Source organism: Amblyomma americanum, chromosome 10, assembly GCF_052857255.1.
Source record: "Amblyomma americanum isolate KBUSLIRL-KWMA chromosome 10, ASM5285725v1, whole genome shotgun sequence".
In the NCBI taxonomy this organism is placed as follows: Eukaryota; Metazoa; Arthropoda; class Arachnida; order Ixodida; family Ixodidae; genus Amblyomma; species Amblyomma americanum.
This window is the reverse complement of record NC_135506.1, coordinates 7,176,939-7,193,913: the sequence shown is the minus strand read 5'-3', so window position 1 is coordinate 7,193,913 and position 16,975 is coordinate 7,176,939. Positions and strand designations below refer to the sequence as shown.

The window sequence follows — 16,975 nt, the reverse complement described above, 5'->3', positions numbered from 1 at the left end:
GTTCTGGGCCTGGGGAGAAGGTATAGCAAACCCTTAGAGAAAACAGTCCTTGCACAGTGTGATACCTTTGTCGCACGCGCACAGCTGAACTCCTTTAAGCTTCCTTCAACCAGGTAGTCTTTCCCTCGAAGGGAGAAGGGAGTACTCTCGTTTCCAATGTGCTTTACTTTCGCGCAAGTAAATAAAGTTGTATTAAAATAGTTCTATCTCTACTAGCAATTATATAAGTTTAGTATCAAACAAAATAAGAATTCCAGCTCGGTTAGTTACGCTTAGTTCTAGCGACATTGCTATACTCTCACAGTAGGCGCTTGACGGCTTGCCTTGGCTAATCCATTATTGTTTCAATCTTTCGCACGAATGCTCGCACCGCTCACGTGTAGCCGTGTAGCCGTTTAGCGCTGTGATAGACGACGCATTCGCCGAACCACAATCCACTGCACAGGCATGGCACAACGCCGCACATGGTGGCTGGGAGTGTTCTGTAAGAACATGCTCGTTTTTCCCCCAAACAATTCTTTTTTCTTAAGTAGGATAATTGCATTTCGTGAGAACAAAAAAATATAAAAAGTTTTCAGTTGTTTTGCACGCTATTCTTCGTGTAGTTGTACTAAATGCGCAGCGCCTAATAGGCCCCCTGGCGGGTCCTCTGAACAGCTCGCTACACTGCAGCGTGACACGGCGACAACTCTTTTGAGGCGAAACTCCCTTGCGCTCCTTTAGGTCCAGGAAGTTGAAGGGAGTTCCGAGTTGGTCGTGTGACAAGGAGTACGAGACCATCCGAGAGGGATGCATGCGAAATGCTTCGGTATTTAAATCAGCCGAGGAGAAATCGATTGGCAGGAAGTGGAAATAAGTTTAGAAATTTCATAGGATTTCATGAAGGGAGGTAGTACAGTCAAGTGAGGGTGAGAGAAAATCAATATTTTCGAAGAAAAATTTTTTTAGAAAGTTTGCTTTCTTATCGCATTTAAAGAACCGACGACTACTGCAGCGGCAATGGTTCGCCGTAATTCAGAAAGCGCGATGTCGTAGCCACACCTGTATCAGGAGGCCACTTCCTGACCAATGATGATGGATAACTGCCGTGTACACTTACTTCGTGGCCAGCCTCAAAGTGCTGTCAGTGGTGATATGGCTGGGGCTTGCAGAGAGTGTGCGCCTGCATGTATAGCAGTAGCAGTCATCATCATCATCATCATCAGCCTTATTACACCCACTGCACGGCAAAGGCCTCTCCCATGTCTAGCCAATTAACCCTGTCATTTGCCAGCGTCATCCACCCTTTGCCTGCAAACTTCTTAATCTCATCCGCCCACCTAACCTTCTGCCGTCCCCTGCTACGCTTACTTTCTCTTGGAATCCACTCTGTTACGCTTAAGGACCAGCGGTTATCTCGCCTTCGCATTACATACATGCCCTGCCCAAGCCCATTTCTTCCTCTTCATTTCGACTAGGATGTCATTAACCCGCGTTTGTTCCCTGACCCACTCTTCCCGCTTCCGGTCTCTTAACGTTACACCTATCATTTTTCTTTCCATGGCTCGCTGCGTTGCAGTAGCAGTACTAAGTTCGGAATTTTATGGTGCGACTTTATGCACCAAAGGGAAGGTGCGCAAGGGGCTTTAAAGCCCGGTTTTGTATAGGCTCGAAGCCTGAAGTTGTCCCTCTCCTGGGGAAGGCAGAGGGAGAGGACATGACACAGCTATAAACCTAGCACCTTTTCTGCCCGGGCGAAGCTGAAAGGTCTGAAGATTATAACTTGTACGCCTTCACATGGTGCCTTCACGTGGCGTTTCCACATAGTGTCTTCACATAGTGCCTTCAGACAATGCCTTCACGTAGTCCCTTCACATGGGGCCTTCACATAGTCCCTTTACATGGTGCATTCACATGGTCCTTTCACATGGTGCCTTCACACAATGCCTTCACATAGTCCTTTCAAATGGTGCCTTCACATGGTGCCTTCACATAGTCCCTTCACATGGTGCCTTCACATAAAGGTGCACTAAAGAGGAATCTGAACCCGTCTTTTTACCACGGGAACTCTATCTACACGTTCTGGGCATTCTTATAAACTTCGAATTATTGTCCTGTGCGGCCCGATTGCCCTAATTAAGTCGGATTAAACGTCCCGGCTCCCGCCTTTTTTTGAACTCAACGCGGTAGGTAGGCGGAGTCAGCCAACGCGTGGAGTGTCTTTTCTTTCGTACCCACACAGTAAGCTCACAAAATGCGCAAAAGCGCTTGAAAAAAAAGGAAACCGATCTTGTGAGGACAAATATTCAACGCGATCTCGGGCGAATACGAATCCTGGATGTTTGCGGTCGACAAACACCGGAAGATGTGTCCTTCGAGGCGTAATGACTCCGAACAGCGAAGCGACGAATCTCTTTTGTAGCGGTGACACTTATTTCCCCAAGACATGCATTATGCATACGCTATAGTGCGTCGGACGATACGAAAGGGTTTCACCATGTGGCCGCGAATAAATAATAATTGCGAACTGGAAAGATCGTCAAGACTGATCGATACGCCATCAGAGCCAGACTAGGCGTGGCAGGCGTCCTCGCGTCCCTGTTGTCTCAGACATGCTTCCGGCTGTTTTCTATTTTACGGGGCATATATGATGTGCCAGAAAAAGAAGGGGCCATCTAGGACGAGCAACTGCACATTGAGTACGCAAGACCTTGAACAGCTGCCGAGAATATGTGAGCGTAAGACTGTGCATAGTCATCATATATTTTGACGATTATGGTTCACCAAGATCATAGGTGAGGGGAAAAAAATTGCGTTCTCGCTGTTTTTTTTTTTTGTTTTTTTCACAGCGATCAGGGGGTTGAGCCAGGGAGGCGGCACGGGGCTTACGCGTTGTCCTTAACCGCATAATCCAGGAAATTAGATCACATTGGCATGACATCAGACCGTCAACTGGCTACACTGTGAAGGCCTGCATGTGGCGTCGCGCCAGTGACATCACTCTGGAGTCACGTTGCACCTTCTGACCAATGAGAGTGAACTACAGTGTTTATCAGCTGGCTTTTGAGAATGTGCCATATCTTGTCACGTGATACAGGTGTGTGGTTTACGAAACGACCCAGCAGTCAATGAAACATAGGAAAGCACAGAAAGCATGCGAAGGTCGTGGGTTCAGATCTCACTGGCCGCATGTAGCTAGCTCTATTTTCCCCCAGTCTCCTGAGAAGTCACATATCTAAAATAACTACGCGATTTAACTCCTATAATGAACGCCACCACAAAAAAAAAAAAGTGGCTGGAGGTTTAGCATTGCTAAGCCCGAAATATTGTGGGAAAGCAGTTTCCTTCAGGTGGCTGCAGCACCGCGACGTACCTGAAAGCGCGATTGAAGTGTCCACTGGCCAAGGAAGTCAGTTATGCACGCCCAACTTTTTCACCGTCAATGCCAATTTACCCAATGTACGCCGGCGGCATATGTTCCAGTGCCGCGTTTGTGCAGCAATGCTGTCAACGCCAACGCGTGTTGTTCTACTGCCGTGTTTCTGTCACGGCGCTGTCCACGCCAACGCATGCAGCGTACATATCTCTGTCACTACCACCACATAGCTCAAAGCGCGAATATTAGTTTGATAGTAGTATTAGTTGATGAAGAAGACGATGTGCAATGCACAGCACGAGAGTGTGTTGCAGTTTAACACGAGGCGTTATCGGCTACGACTATAGCAATGTGCTCGCGTGCAGTTGTCAGCGAAGGTGATCTCTTCGCGCCGCTGCGGGTTCGAATCCCAGTCGCGGATATTTATTTGATCTATCTTTATTTATTTATTTCATTTGGCACAAACCCACAAACAACGCAAGCATACAAACCTCGTAAGATCTTGTTCGGGGTTTACCCATCGGAGTGCTGCTTTCACACTAATATTCTCCCACCAAGACAATCTACCGCAGTTTTTAGGAGTAGAGCAGCTGGGAACACGGACTGGGGCCAAACAATTGTGACGTCACATGTCACGCGACTAAACCGAATGAGGCGGCACTGCTCTGGCATTATAATGTCCTAGAAACAGCCCTGAATACAAAGAGAAAATGTTGCATTTCCCTAATCTTCCAGGAAAGCATGCGAAGTCAGCACGAGGTTTTCGCACTGACAATCCTAACTTTTCCACAGTTTCATTGACGGCTAGCTTGACATATATATCCGAGCGAGCCTTCCATGTCGCTTTGCAAGCAGGTGGTTTGTAGTCCTGGCAGGAACCGGACGAAAAAGAGTGGCTCCAAGGAGGTCGCAGAAAAAACAAAAAAAAAACGCGCAAATAAAGCACCGGAATGCCGCTTCGCAAAGAGGCGGACGAAAACGTGCCACCATTACTACTACTGCTACTATATACCGTACAGTGAGAGACGGCCAGGGGCAGTCACCAAAGCACGCACTCAGGCAGGAGTCTGCGTCCTGGTAGAAAATGGAAAGAAAGAAACGAAAGAGGACGAGCCATCCAGGTCTGAGAAAGGGACAGTGCGCTTTCAAAACGACGGCGTAGTCCCCTACAACGCGGCGCGATGCAGCAACGGCAGAACAAGCTAAAAGCTTCCGCACTAGCCGAAGGAGTGGGACCATTTGTCAGTGGCTGCGGGCCGTGTGCTTGTGCCTTCAAGATATATATCTCTCTCTCTCTCTGTATCAAACTGTGTTCTCACCCCCCCCCCCCCCCCCCCACTTGGTTGTATACTACGCGTAGCTAAAAGAGATATGGCAGGACTGACTGATACAGAAACTAAGTAACAAAAAAAGGGGGCAAATCCGCGAAAATATCGAAAAAATCGAAAATCAGCGAAAAACAAGAACACGTGGAACAGAAAGAAGAAAGTGGGGCCACATCCTGAGGACGAAAAATGGCCTAGGTGTAGGCTCCCGCCGACTGCCCCCCCCCCCCCCCCCCCTTTCTACGCTAGGCTTTATTTTCTTTCTCGGGGATCCGCCGCTTGATAGTGAGCATCTATAGATTGAGACACAGACACGGACAATGGAGGGGGGGGGGGGGGGGGGGGGGGCGCCTGTCTGCTGCTTCAGTTCGGCGACACAAGGTGTGTGTTAACACAAAAGAGAAGTCCTAGAAAGAGAGGGAAAACATCTTTGGCCGCCATAAACAACTGTTTCGGAAAAACGAATCTCGAGGACATCTTGATCGGGAAGACTCGTACACAAAAGGAGTGGGTGGGTGGGGGGGGGGGGGGGGTAGAAGAGGAGCGTTTTAAACTGGGTACGGGGCGGAAATACACTTTTAATGCTGCGAGCTGCATTTGACGACAAAAAGAGAAAGAAAATACTAGACGCTGAAAAAAATATACATATTTTTAATAACGGCTGTTAGAGTGAGAAAAATAAGACTCCGCTGGAAGCCATACAAAAGAAGCGTCTTTTAGGTTCTCTGTCATATTACATTCCTATTACGCTCTACTTAATATTACGAACGAGTAAAATAGTCCCGATTACGAATTAATTTCTACTCCGCCCTTTTTCCTAGCCAGCCCATAACAGCAAACGAAACCTTTTCTTACCGTTTGGTGTCAACCTCGCGATTATTAGTTTTCATCCGTTATGACGTCCTGTCAGAGAGGGGCGCGTTGAGTATAGAGAAGAGATACAGTGTATATGAATAAGATAGCGCTCCCTATATTCACTGGCGTCTGCAACTTCATCTTCAGCGACAACAAACTGAGGAACAACGCTGCGACAGAGCGCAGTCCAACGCGGTCAAAACGTCGCCCATCACGAAAGGGCGACACGGGAATGGCGACACCCGGCCGGGTGTCATTCAGCCACGTGTCAGCGGAACTGGCAGAAACACGGCGCTCGACTGAACGAGTAATATCGGTGGCCCGACGTTATTTGTCTGCGTCTCGTGTCTGCCCTGGTGCAGTATAATACGATCAAGAATACAGGATAGGAGACTTTCACCAAACACCGGCTTACAGCCAGCCACTTGCAGTGCTTCTGTCCTGTGTGTTGTCGCTTTGACCTCACTCGGGAATATTGTATGATGTTATTATAGCAGGGAAACAACTTGGAAAAAAAAAACAGCAGTTGTTAACACTGGGACACGATCCGTGGTGTACTGTATCACTCCGCTAGCCAGTCACAAAAGTAAACGAAACCAGTTTTTTAATGTTTGACTTTGTTACACAAGCCAGTTATCAAAATTCTGGAGCTTATAACTTCTCGAGATTAGCTTCTTGTTTAGGTGAGAAAAGAAGTTTTAACAAGGGACTACTTTTTTGTCGTGGAGTAATTCTGTGCGGCGGCCCTGATTGTGGGCGGAGCTTCACTGCAGACTTAAGTTGTGTCCGACTATCGCTGGAAAACTCCGGTTTATCTGACACTTTCTGTTGCAAATTTGTATATATTTGGGTATATCCGTATTCTTAAATTAAGTCGTTATTCTAAACAGGATAGGCTCTTGCACCTTTGTTCCATTACGCACTCTTAAACAGTTCGACTTACACCACATTTTTTTTTTTGTGTGTGTGGATCATCTCGCTAGCACTCTATGGCCATAAGTTTCCTTGCTCAACAAAAAAAAAATCCGACACCAGCACAATATTGCAAGGAAAGCTTGGCGCTGTAAGAAAAAATAAAATGCCATTGGAGGTGCTGGGTATCGATCCCAGTACCTCTCGCATGCTAAGCGAGCGCTCTACCATCTGAGCTACACCCCCGGACGAGGAGCACTGCGCAGTCGAAGGAAATTTAAAGCGGTTAATGAGATCGAACGGGAGAGGGTGGCCGCAGGTCCTCTCCCTGTCGACACAGTTCCGTAAAACGTGGCAGCGCGCCGCCGTCAAGTCGACTGGTGTGACCTTGAGGGACGGAAACTGTGTACGTAGCTGATTCCTATATCCGCAAAGAGTACTGGCCGGTTAACGAGAGGCAGAGGTTGACCGAGGCTGACGTGACCTGCTTTCCTAATGATGCTCATCCCATGTAGTATTTGGACTTTCTTCCGACCGATAGCCATTGCAAGGCGGTGTAGACAGTGAGGCGTTCCACAGGGGTCCCGGCGGCAACAGCGGCCTGCAGTTGAAGGGGGCTTCTTCTATAGGCTTGTTGGCGGCAGTCCAGTTGAAACAGGGTGTACACCTAAGCTGTCGAACTGACGCGCGCAACGGAAGAATGGCCCGTGGCCTGACTCCACCTGGCTGGAATAGTTACGCAGCCATATGTCAGCGGAGCAGGCAGAAACACGACGCAGTATTGAACGTGTGTTACTGGCAAATGTTTTTTCTGGCAGGGGTCCTCTTCATCTGCCTAAAGTAGCTGTGTGAAGAAGAGGCACACGACGGAAGCACGGCACAGGGCTAGCAGGGTGCCAGCTAACCTCTAGCGGTGTGAGGTGTTCCTCTTCTCAAGTGACTGAAAACAAACAGAAACCAGAAGTGGGCAATAACAATCCCCTTCCTGTCCCCAGAGCCAAACCAAAGCATCAAAGTGGCCACAAAAATTATATCTAGGAAGAATGCTTATCAGTAAAAGGGGATTCGACCTGGTAGAATGGCAAGCACAGCGTCACCAATCGCTGTGATGAGAACTTTGAAGTGCGATGTTCCAATTAGTTACCCTGTGACTTCTTACTCCATTGGTCTTTTACTTTTAAAACGAAAAAATGCCGTGTACAAGAAAAATAAAAGAGTCATTGGAGGTGCTGGGTATCGATCCCAGTACCTCTCGCATGCTAAGCGAGCGCTCTACCATCTGAGCTACACCCCCGGACGAGGAGCAATGCGGAGTCGAAGGGAATTTAAAACGGTGAATGAGATCGAACGGGAGAGGGAAACAACGCGCTCGCCCCTTCGACACCGTTTCTGTGTAGTCGCCACTAAGCCAGTTCGCACGACCTCCAGGAACGGGGATTGCACGCGTAGCTCTCTCCTGTATAAAAGAAAAGTACATCAGGGAGATAACGACAGGCAGAGGCTGACTGAAAACAGAAGTCACTGCACTGCAATGCACTGCACTTCAGCTGCACTGCGAGAGGATTTTACACCATCGAGCAGCTTGAACTGTGCTCAGACCGACAACCTTGGCGGGCAAAGCAGAGAGCGCACTGTTTCTCAAGCTTCCCTGTGACCCCTGACAGCAGTTTACAAGTTTATTATTTTTTTCTGAGCTGGCTAGCCCATGTCTACACTACGTATCACACAGTGTTAGCCCTGCGAAGTGGAAACCGCGAGGCATATAACAATACTCGAACGCAACAGGCTCAGTCTCTGCTAGTAAATACAATTATTTTAGTTTTTCAAGGCTGTCAGTGTTGTGCCGCGGAGGAAACGCCGAGTATGGGGGAAGGACAAGGCGCCTAGAAATATGATCGCGCATTTGGCTGGCTGGTGACAGTTGTGTATCATCCACTTCAGTGCCAAGTTGTGAAACGCCGAGCAAGTGACAGCGTCGTCTAGCGCGAGCAGCCCTGGAAAGAATGGTGGGCTGCCAAGATTTCAGTCACCGGGACGACATTCCAGCCTCCAGGATGAGAAACTTCTGGCACTATACTCACAGTCCCCCGAAAAATAAAAGAAGGAATAATAGTAAATCGCAAAAAAGCGGTATGTACAAAGCCATGGCGGTAACGCTGTTTTATGCCAGTTACAAAACAAGCGATGAAAAATGCCGCACATAAGTAAAACAAAGTTGGCAGTGGCTTAGCTCGGCTATGTTTGCCTGGCTGAGTTTGTTGTGGTCAATGCATGTTTAGCAAACAGAGACATATAGGCTCCATCTCGGCGGCTATGCGCCGTATATTACGCTCGGCAGTCTGGCATCTCCGTTTGGCAAGGCGTTCCTCTCTCTGTGCGGGCGTCTCCGCTGCTCTCTTCGCCTCGCTCATTCTCTCTTTGTTGAGTAGCCAAGTGCCAGACGACAACCTCAGGATCGGAAGAGTTAATCTTCTCTTGACTATACCACCGTTTAGCAGCAGCTGGACTCTCCTTCTCTGCATGCATGTCAAACGTTGTGATACAGCCGTCCGTTACATCTCCGCCTTTTATACGCAATGCTGCGCATGCGACGCGCAGTTCGGGTGATAGAGCGGCGTGCGGCGAGGCGGCGACGAAGCGCGCGGCGCACCTGTGGGGTCTCTCTGATTACCATGGTATCGGCGCATGCGCACAACTGCTCATCCGAATGACATCACGCGTGGCTCCGACGGTGGAGAGGGCGCGCGGCTGCGGCGATGGCAAAGCGCACGCCCATGGCACGCCGCACCTGCTGCTGCTCTCCGGCTGCCATGGTAACGGCGCATGCGCACAACCGGCCTCTCCCGGTCAGCCACCGCGAAATGCTCGACTGGTAGCCCAGTGTAGCTCTCGCTACAATAAGACATACCATGAGGGATGGTATCGTGGGTGTGGTTGCGGTCATGTGTAAGGGGTTTAATGAGTCATGACATAACATGAGAAATGGGTTATATGGCTCACGGGTTATGTCTTTCACGAATTAGGCTGTGTGATCTCTCAAAACACGCGACGACGTCATCCCGCGATAAAGTCATGTGACCTGGTCACGTAATGACCGTGTCATTTCGTGCAAATGATATCTTTGGAAATCAAGCCTTTAAAACCTGAAACCGTAGTACAGGTACACTAACACGACAAAAGAGACGCGTGCCAGGACATGATATCAGGGCACAGCTGCACAAAGTGTTACAGCGTTTGGAGACAGTTATACAACGCCTTGACTACGCAGTTTTCATCTATACTGCTTTGCAAGCGCTTCTCATCGTCGCCAGCCGTTCACTGAACTGATTGGCGGCAGTGTCTGGTTGTTGCACAGTTAGCCAATCATTACTTCGCTCTGGGATCTGCACAAAATATCTGTTTTGGCACACCGCAGTTTTTTTTTTTTTTTGAAAATCGGCCGATGAAGGCGACATCAGTACTTTTCTTTTTTTGCTTTTGCAAGCTTATGAAACTCCTTCTTCAGTGAAAATATAGCGTCTTTGTCGTTATGATACGGTAATGTATCCATATACCCTTATAAAAATGCTCTATCACAGTCTATAGACTTGTCATAGACTATATTGCCTTCCTATAGATATTTCTTTTTGTCTATTCGTAGTCTATTAGACAAGTCTACTAAAAGTGCATGGTCATAAGTTTACAGACAGCTGTCTATATGAAATGTATTGACTATAGACAGTTTTCTAGGGTTTGTCTATAGACAGTCTACAGAGTTTATATTCAGAAGTCTATGGACAGCCTATAGACTCTCTAAAGAAGTTTTTGTACGCCCAACACGTATGCATGATCAGAGAACAATAGTTATTCGCTGCGATCGTTGCACGTAAATCAGGTAATTTATCGCTCAAGAGAAAAAAAAAAACGCGATGTCAGAGTGGCGGAGGCAGGCCATACAGGCATGTCCCCCCGCCGCCCGCGAAAAGCAAGACATACAAGACACGCAGGTCGCCCGCATCCACAGCCTCCTCCGTCCCCGTCCATGCAATCTCGCGGGGCGTGGAACAGCTAGGAGACGCCGGGCAGGACACGTGCGCCGTGAGGGGGCGCTTTACCGGCATGGGGGCGACAAGTACGTAGCTGCCCGAAAAAAAGAACTCCGTCAGAACCCAAAAACAGGGCCACCAAGAAAACCGGGGACACGTTTTCTCGGAACGCGGGTCGACGGAGTAAGAGGGGGGAATCTGACGGTTCCTGCGCTATGCGCGGCGGAATACGACGCATAAAATAAATCCCTCGCGTTCCACACAAAGCGGAGAGAGTTTAACGCGGACTTTTGGTTTCCATTTAGTGTGCATACGTCCCTCCCTCCCCTCCACCTCCTTGCAGTACCGGCCGTCCGGTACGGCCATCGACTTCACGCCGTTCGGACCGGCCTCTTTTCGTAATTTGTTTTCAGTGTCGATTGTAGTTTATAGATATGGTTAAATTTGGCGGGTGGTGAGCTTGAAGCTTTCCCCGCATAATCCGTGAATAACACTCTGAAATGGTGTTAATTTCTGTCCTTACTGTTAGCACATCTTTGGTATTTACGACTGAAAAATATGCTTTATTAAAACATAACTTTTTGAAACTGGCAACGGGGACATTCTTGCACGCTCTATTTTACTTCTTGGTTCATTTGCTTCTTTCCTGTGTGAATTCTTTCTTTCCTTCTTTCTTTCTTTCGTTTATTTTATCGATACCTTCTTCCTTTCTTTCTCTCATTTTCTCTCTACCTTAGTTCTTCCTTTCCCTCCTTCTTCTTTGTGTCCTTCCTTCCTTTCATTCGTTTGTTCCATCCTCTCTTCATTCCTTTATTTTCTTTCCTTCCGTCCTTCTTTCGTCCTTGTCTTCCTTTTTGCTTCGCCGAACTCTAGACACGCTTGTTGCAGGTGTATCGGTGCTCATTTAAAACACAATGATTCCGGGAAAGTTCCACGCACAGTTTGGTAGGACGCAGTCGAGACTACATTGCGCTCGGACCATTAATTCGTGAACAAATATAGCGCAGAGCATGTTTGCGACACGTCATTTGCGTTCCGTGACTCTAACCGAGCATTTTTTGTTTCTACATTGCACCTCACGATCTTCTCTGAGATTACTAAGAGTACTAAGAGGTGTTCGAACAACCTGTCGTACGAGATGTGTTCAATAAACTTTTTTTCTCTCTCGAGCTGTAACTTACTAATTCAGTTTTAACTCAGTGATGGCGTCGAAAGCGGTTAAAGGGAAACGAAAGTCAGCCTTACTGAGTACCGCACGAAGTTATCGTTTCCTACTTCGCCTTACTCTCATTTAACGTCTGTGCATGTCGATAAGTGTCTGAATGAGCTTGTTTTGAGGTATTTGTTTCCGTAGTGCGCAGGCCTTTGTTTGCATTTCTCTTTCTTCGATTGAAACGCTGAAAATGGATTACAAGCCGCGTAATCACTTTCGCACGCGGTAACGAAGACGATCCATCAACCAGCGTCGCCCGAGGTCTTCACGGAGCGGCGAGCATTCCGAAACAACGCTGGAAGAACTCGTTTCTATGCAACAGTCGTCTCTCAACCTTGTCTTATCTACTTAAAAGCGCAAAAAACTGAGAAACAAACTTTATAAATGTAAAGGAAGAACTCAAAGATCAACGCGAGTGCCTCCTCAATCCACACCCTAAACGGTGGAGTCGTATTAAGCGGGATTCGCACATTAAGCGAAGCCAGCTCACGGGAGCAGGAGCGAGCATGATGAAACCAGAGCAGGAGCGAGCGAGCGACCGGGAAAGAAAACGACCAGAAGAAGGTGGACACAGCAGCCATAAACTGCGTCAGGGGTGGAGGGAGAGATTGAGCGGAGTGAATGAAAGACCGCAAACGGGCGCTGGTTTCAGAAGACCCTCCCATCCTCCTCCTCGTATATTTCGCAAGGAATAGAGGGGTCAAACTGGGGGCAAAGTTGCTGGTTGCCCCAAGAGCAATACAATTCAGGGGGCACCCGAGGGAAGGGGGAGAGCATTTGAGTTTATACGGTTTATATTCTTACGTCTCGTCTGCAGAGAGTGGAGGGAAAGAGAAAGCTGTATCTACCTCACAGCAAAAGTCCCGTGTGTGCCTAGGACTCCAAGCGCTGTTCCCGGGATATGTTCACGGAAAAGGGGAAGGGGTGGGGGGTGCAGACTAGAAGGAAGAGAGGGAAGGCCTTGGCATTGCACCGCCACCTCGCTCTTACGCCTCACACCCTCACCCATCTCGTGAAGCGACGAAGAATGAATTAAGAAGGAAACACGACCTCGTCCAATGACAGCCGGAGGCCCAAGAAAGTGAAAAGACGGAGAAGCGAAGGAGCCCGATGGCCCGTCTGCGTGTTCGCCGCTCTCGTCTGCAACACTCCGCGCGCATGCCGCTCGCCCCATGTGTCGCGCCAGTCGCTGCGTGGCTCCTGCCTCTCTTGTGGCTGTTTGTAAACGAGCCTCCATCCGCTGTGCATCGCGGTGTTTGTCGAAACGTCGGGCGTCGTGCTGGTTCTCGCGTATCCGTGAGTGCGCGTGGTGTGTGTGTTTGAAGTTCGACGCGCTGTATGCGCCTGCGCTGTGTGAGTCTAGTTCCTTGTTGATTCGGTAGAAGCAGTAGTAGTGGAGGGAGCCGCGTATTGTTCGGTTGCTCGGTGAGATGAACAGCGTTGCGAACGGACACGGGCAGTGCGAATCGTGTTGTTGCTGCTGCTGTTGCTACGGCGAACAACAAAGGTCCGGTACCATACCGCGTCACAAAGGGAGCATCGTGGGAGGCAACAACGCCTTCTGCCGGCAGGCGCAGACTTCGGCGTCGACGGACAAACGGCGACAGTCTTCGCGCGTCTGGCGGTGGATTAAGCGTCGTCTGTTCGCCCTGGCTCAAGGTAGGAGTCGCAGTTCTTCGGACCAACCAGATGCGAAGGTTCCCATAAATCGTAGTCACTGAAAAATACATTTGGACCGAATCTAGGTAACAAGTATGCGAGACACAAAACAAACACCAGGGAGAGAGAACACGAGGCAAGACACTTGTCTCGTATTTCAACCCCTGTGTTCGTCTTGTGTTGCGCAGACATATGCACTAATCAGTTCAGGTATAAGTTTTACAGTTGAGCTGAGTTGCTCCTGGTAAAATGTAAATTGGTTTTCGGGGAAAGGAAATGGCGCAGTGTTTGGCATTTCGGCAGACACCTGAACCGCTCCGTAAGGGAAGGGATAAAGGTGGGACTAAGAGAAGAAAGGAACAGGTGCTGTAGTGGAGGGCTCCGGAATAATTTTGACCACCTGGGGATCTTTAACGTGCACTGACGTCGCACAGCACACGGGCCCCTTTGCGTTTCGCCTCCATCGAAACGCGGCCGCCGCGGTCGGGTTCGAACCCGGGTACTATGGCTCAGACAGGGTAATTATCCCGGAAAACACTAAAGACAAGAAAACAGGTTTACACGGGACCAACCAGCGCTGTGTCCTGCGTGAACCCATTGTCCTTTCGTGCTTTCCGCGGTGGTTACCCGTCATGACACGCAATAATTTCCGGCGATCAGATTGGGCCACATTCTGATGACGAACAGACGCTAGGAGCTTCCTCTTTGAAACGGGGTGGTAGGCCACTATGCTTGTTATTTTTACAGCATCCTCTTTCGACGAAAAATCAGTGGTGTGTGCGCGCATGAGAAGCCTCCACCCTAGCGCCCTTAGCGAAGAATTGGGCACCCTCCGGTGGGTACCCACCGGTGATATGCCGCCACCCGCCAGAAGCACATGCAGCAGCGGAGCGGAAAAGCGACTGCGAAATAAAATTCAAAGATTCAACAGGAAAGCGATCAATGTAAAAAAAGCGAGACGTATAATCAGTACTGCTGACGCAGTACTGCTGACGCAGATATCAGTACTGCTGACGCAGATACTGCTCACGCAGTACTGCTGACGCAGTCTGTGCATTTTTTAAATATTCCTCTAACCAATCTGTGCGGCTTAAAAGTCGTTACCATCATCAGCCTAATTGCGCCCACTGCAAGAAAAAGGCATCTCCCATATCTTCCTAATTAACCCTGTCCTGTGCCAGCTGAGGCCAACCCTGTCCCCGTAATCTTCATAATCTCATCCGCCCACCTAACCTTCTACCGCCCCCTGCTGCGCTTGCCTTCTCTTGGAATCCGCTCTGTTACCCTTAAGGACCAGCGGTTATCTTATCTTCACATTGCATGCCCTGCCCAAGCCCATTTCTTCCTCTTGATTTCGGCTAGGATGTCATTATGGAATCGCAGCGCTAGCAGACAAGGACACAGGGAGGACACAAACACACACTTGCGCTGATAAACACACACTTTGTGTCCTCCCTGTGTCCTTGTTTGCTAGCGCGGCGATTCCATGAGGTTCGATCACCACCAACTCGTCCAGCAACATACCCAGGATGTCATTAACTCGCATTTGTTCTCTGACCCAGTCTTCCCGCTTTCTGTCTCTTAACGCTACACCTCCCACCATTCTTTCCATGACTCGCTGCGTTGTCTTTGGTTTAGGAAGAATCCTTTTTGTCAGCCTTCGTGTTTCTTCCCCGTATGTGAGTACCGGTAAGACACAGCTGTTATAAACTTTTCACTCGAGGGATACTGGTAAACTGACACTCATGATCTGAGAGCGCCTGAATAATGAGCACCCAATTTTTATTCTTCCAGTGATTGCACTCCAGTGATGAAAATCTACACCAGGGCATGGGCAGCTAGTGTACCCTGCCCCTTAAAGGGAGCGCGCCAGAGAACAACTTGCCCCTTTTTACGCCTTTCGTGTTTATAGAGTGTAGGTTGGAGCAGTATCGAATCCTGACCCTGTGCCTTTATGTCGCTACCCCGCTTTTAACCCAGCAATCCACCAACCGCTTTCTACTAAGGCCTATAGCGCAGATGCATGCCGCAGACGCTGAGATCATGCAAGGCATTGTCGCTCCACCTGCTGTATTCAGACGAACTTCCCGATGATATTCGAAACATGGGTGCGTTTAAGAGAGAAAACGTGCTCAGGCGCCGCCAATAGCTAGCTTGACAATTCATAAGCGGCACCACCATCTGCTAACGTGTTAAAGCTGGCTTATCGTCAGGTTTTGAAGCGAAAGCTTCACTAAACGCTAGGTAAAGCCGATTTCGCCGTGCGTTGCCCGTTGATCTTGAAGTGAGCCAGGGGTCGAGCATGGATATAGGCGTTACTAAGTATGGTCGACCATTGTGTCGCACAACTTGACCTTTGACCTTGACCTTTGAACTTTCGATTCGCCGATATAGGGCGTTAGAATAGTCACGTGACAATCCCGTGATATCGCGCGATGGAAACTGCCGTTGTGACGTCAGCCTGGGGAAATATATAGGCCGCTGCGTTCATTGGGTGACCAACCTCTCGCGATCAACAATTAATTTAACCGGCACCTGACAGGGTGGGCGCGTTGCCTATCCAGTGTGCGGAATGCACTCAACGTTATAGACGCCAGGCCGCGTCAGTAGTTAAACCGCAGTAGTTAAACCGCAGATAATTTTTTTACTCGGGTTTGGCAAGATTTTAAAGATATCTTTTAGTAGTGATTCCGTGCCCAAACGCAGTGGCATCACATGGGCACAATCGCTGATGGCAAATGAAATAATCTATTCACCGGATCAAAAACTTCAACGAACTCAAACGAAAGAAATAAACTGAACTGAATAGGGGAGTAAATCTATGGCTGACTCCACCGTTACTCCCTAACGCGGTCACTGTCGTGCAAAAGGTGCACTGTCCTCCTCGTATTGCCCTCTCCTATACCGGACACATCAGCGTTGGTTGTTCATCGTAGAACTGAAAGCCTAAATGCTGCAAGGCATGCTTTTTACCATAGACGGATACCCATTTCAAACTAGTCACCTCTTTCGGCCAATAATATTAGCACAGACGTGACAAAACATCTGGAACCGTCACTCAATACGTTCTCTTGAAATGCACAATTCTCGTGTAATAGGAATTCTTAGCACCTTACGAAAATATATTGACTACGGAAAAACTGGTTCGCTGCGGCGCGCCGCCACCAATGCAAGTGATGGTCATCGATCTCACCCAAAATCGTACCCTGTATCGATCCAATATTCTGTCCCAGATAGCGATAGAAGATCGCTATGCGGATACACACGCTGTCAGCCCGTCAGTTGACCGGTGCTTGCCAGTGAATTGCTGCAGCCAACGAGATTTTTCTTCACGAGCTTTTCAAAAACTTGCAATGCACGCGCCGTTGGAAATTTAACAACCATCACGTACTCCGTTTCGCATTCGAAGGAAAATGTGCAGTACTAACTGCTCTACGCAAAAAAAGCGCCAAACTGCGTGAACCTGTGCTGGTTTATCCGAGCCTTTGCGAATGGAACACGTGCTGGCGTTTTGCTAGTAGTCTGGCACATAATGGCCTGCGCCGTTAAAGAAAGGTCGGTGGGAATAATTATTTCACAGCAGTGCTCACGGTATCGGAAAGCGATGAGCATTCCTAGAGAGACACAGAAA

General features: G+C 48.8%; 1 protein-coding gene and 2 non-coding genes across 10 annotated transcripts in view; 1 reads left to right on the top strand and 2 right to left on the bottom strand.

Moving 5' to 3' along the window:
• Grip (Glutamate receptor interacting protein) overlaps positions 1 to 16,975 on the top strand; it is a 121,904-nt gene that overhangs the window by 57,453 nt on the left and 47,476 nt on the right. For 3 of the 8 annotated variants that reach the window (XM_077640349.1, XM_077640348.1, XM_077640347.1), the window contains exon 1: positions 13,090 to 13,344. The exons of 4 other annotated variants lie outside the window; for them this stretch is intronic. In XM_077640349.1, the coding sequence (XP_077496475.1) occupies positions 13,116 to 13,344 (229 nt within the window). In that variant the 5' untranslated portion in view covers positions 13,090 to 13,115. Of the gene's footprint in view, positions 1 to 13,089; positions 13,345 to 16,975 lie in introns of those variants that run through there. One more of the 8 variants, XM_077640350.1, reaches the window with a different exon arrangement.
• On the bottom strand, positions 6,621 to 6,693 carry TRNAA-AGC (transfer RNA alanine (anticodon AGC)). The gene has a single exon. It is a non-coding gene; the product is annotated as a tRNA-Ala (tRNA).
• Positions 7,669 to 7,741, bottom strand: TRNAA-AGC (transfer RNA alanine (anticodon AGC)). The gene has a single exon. It is a non-coding gene; the product is annotated as a tRNA-Ala (tRNA).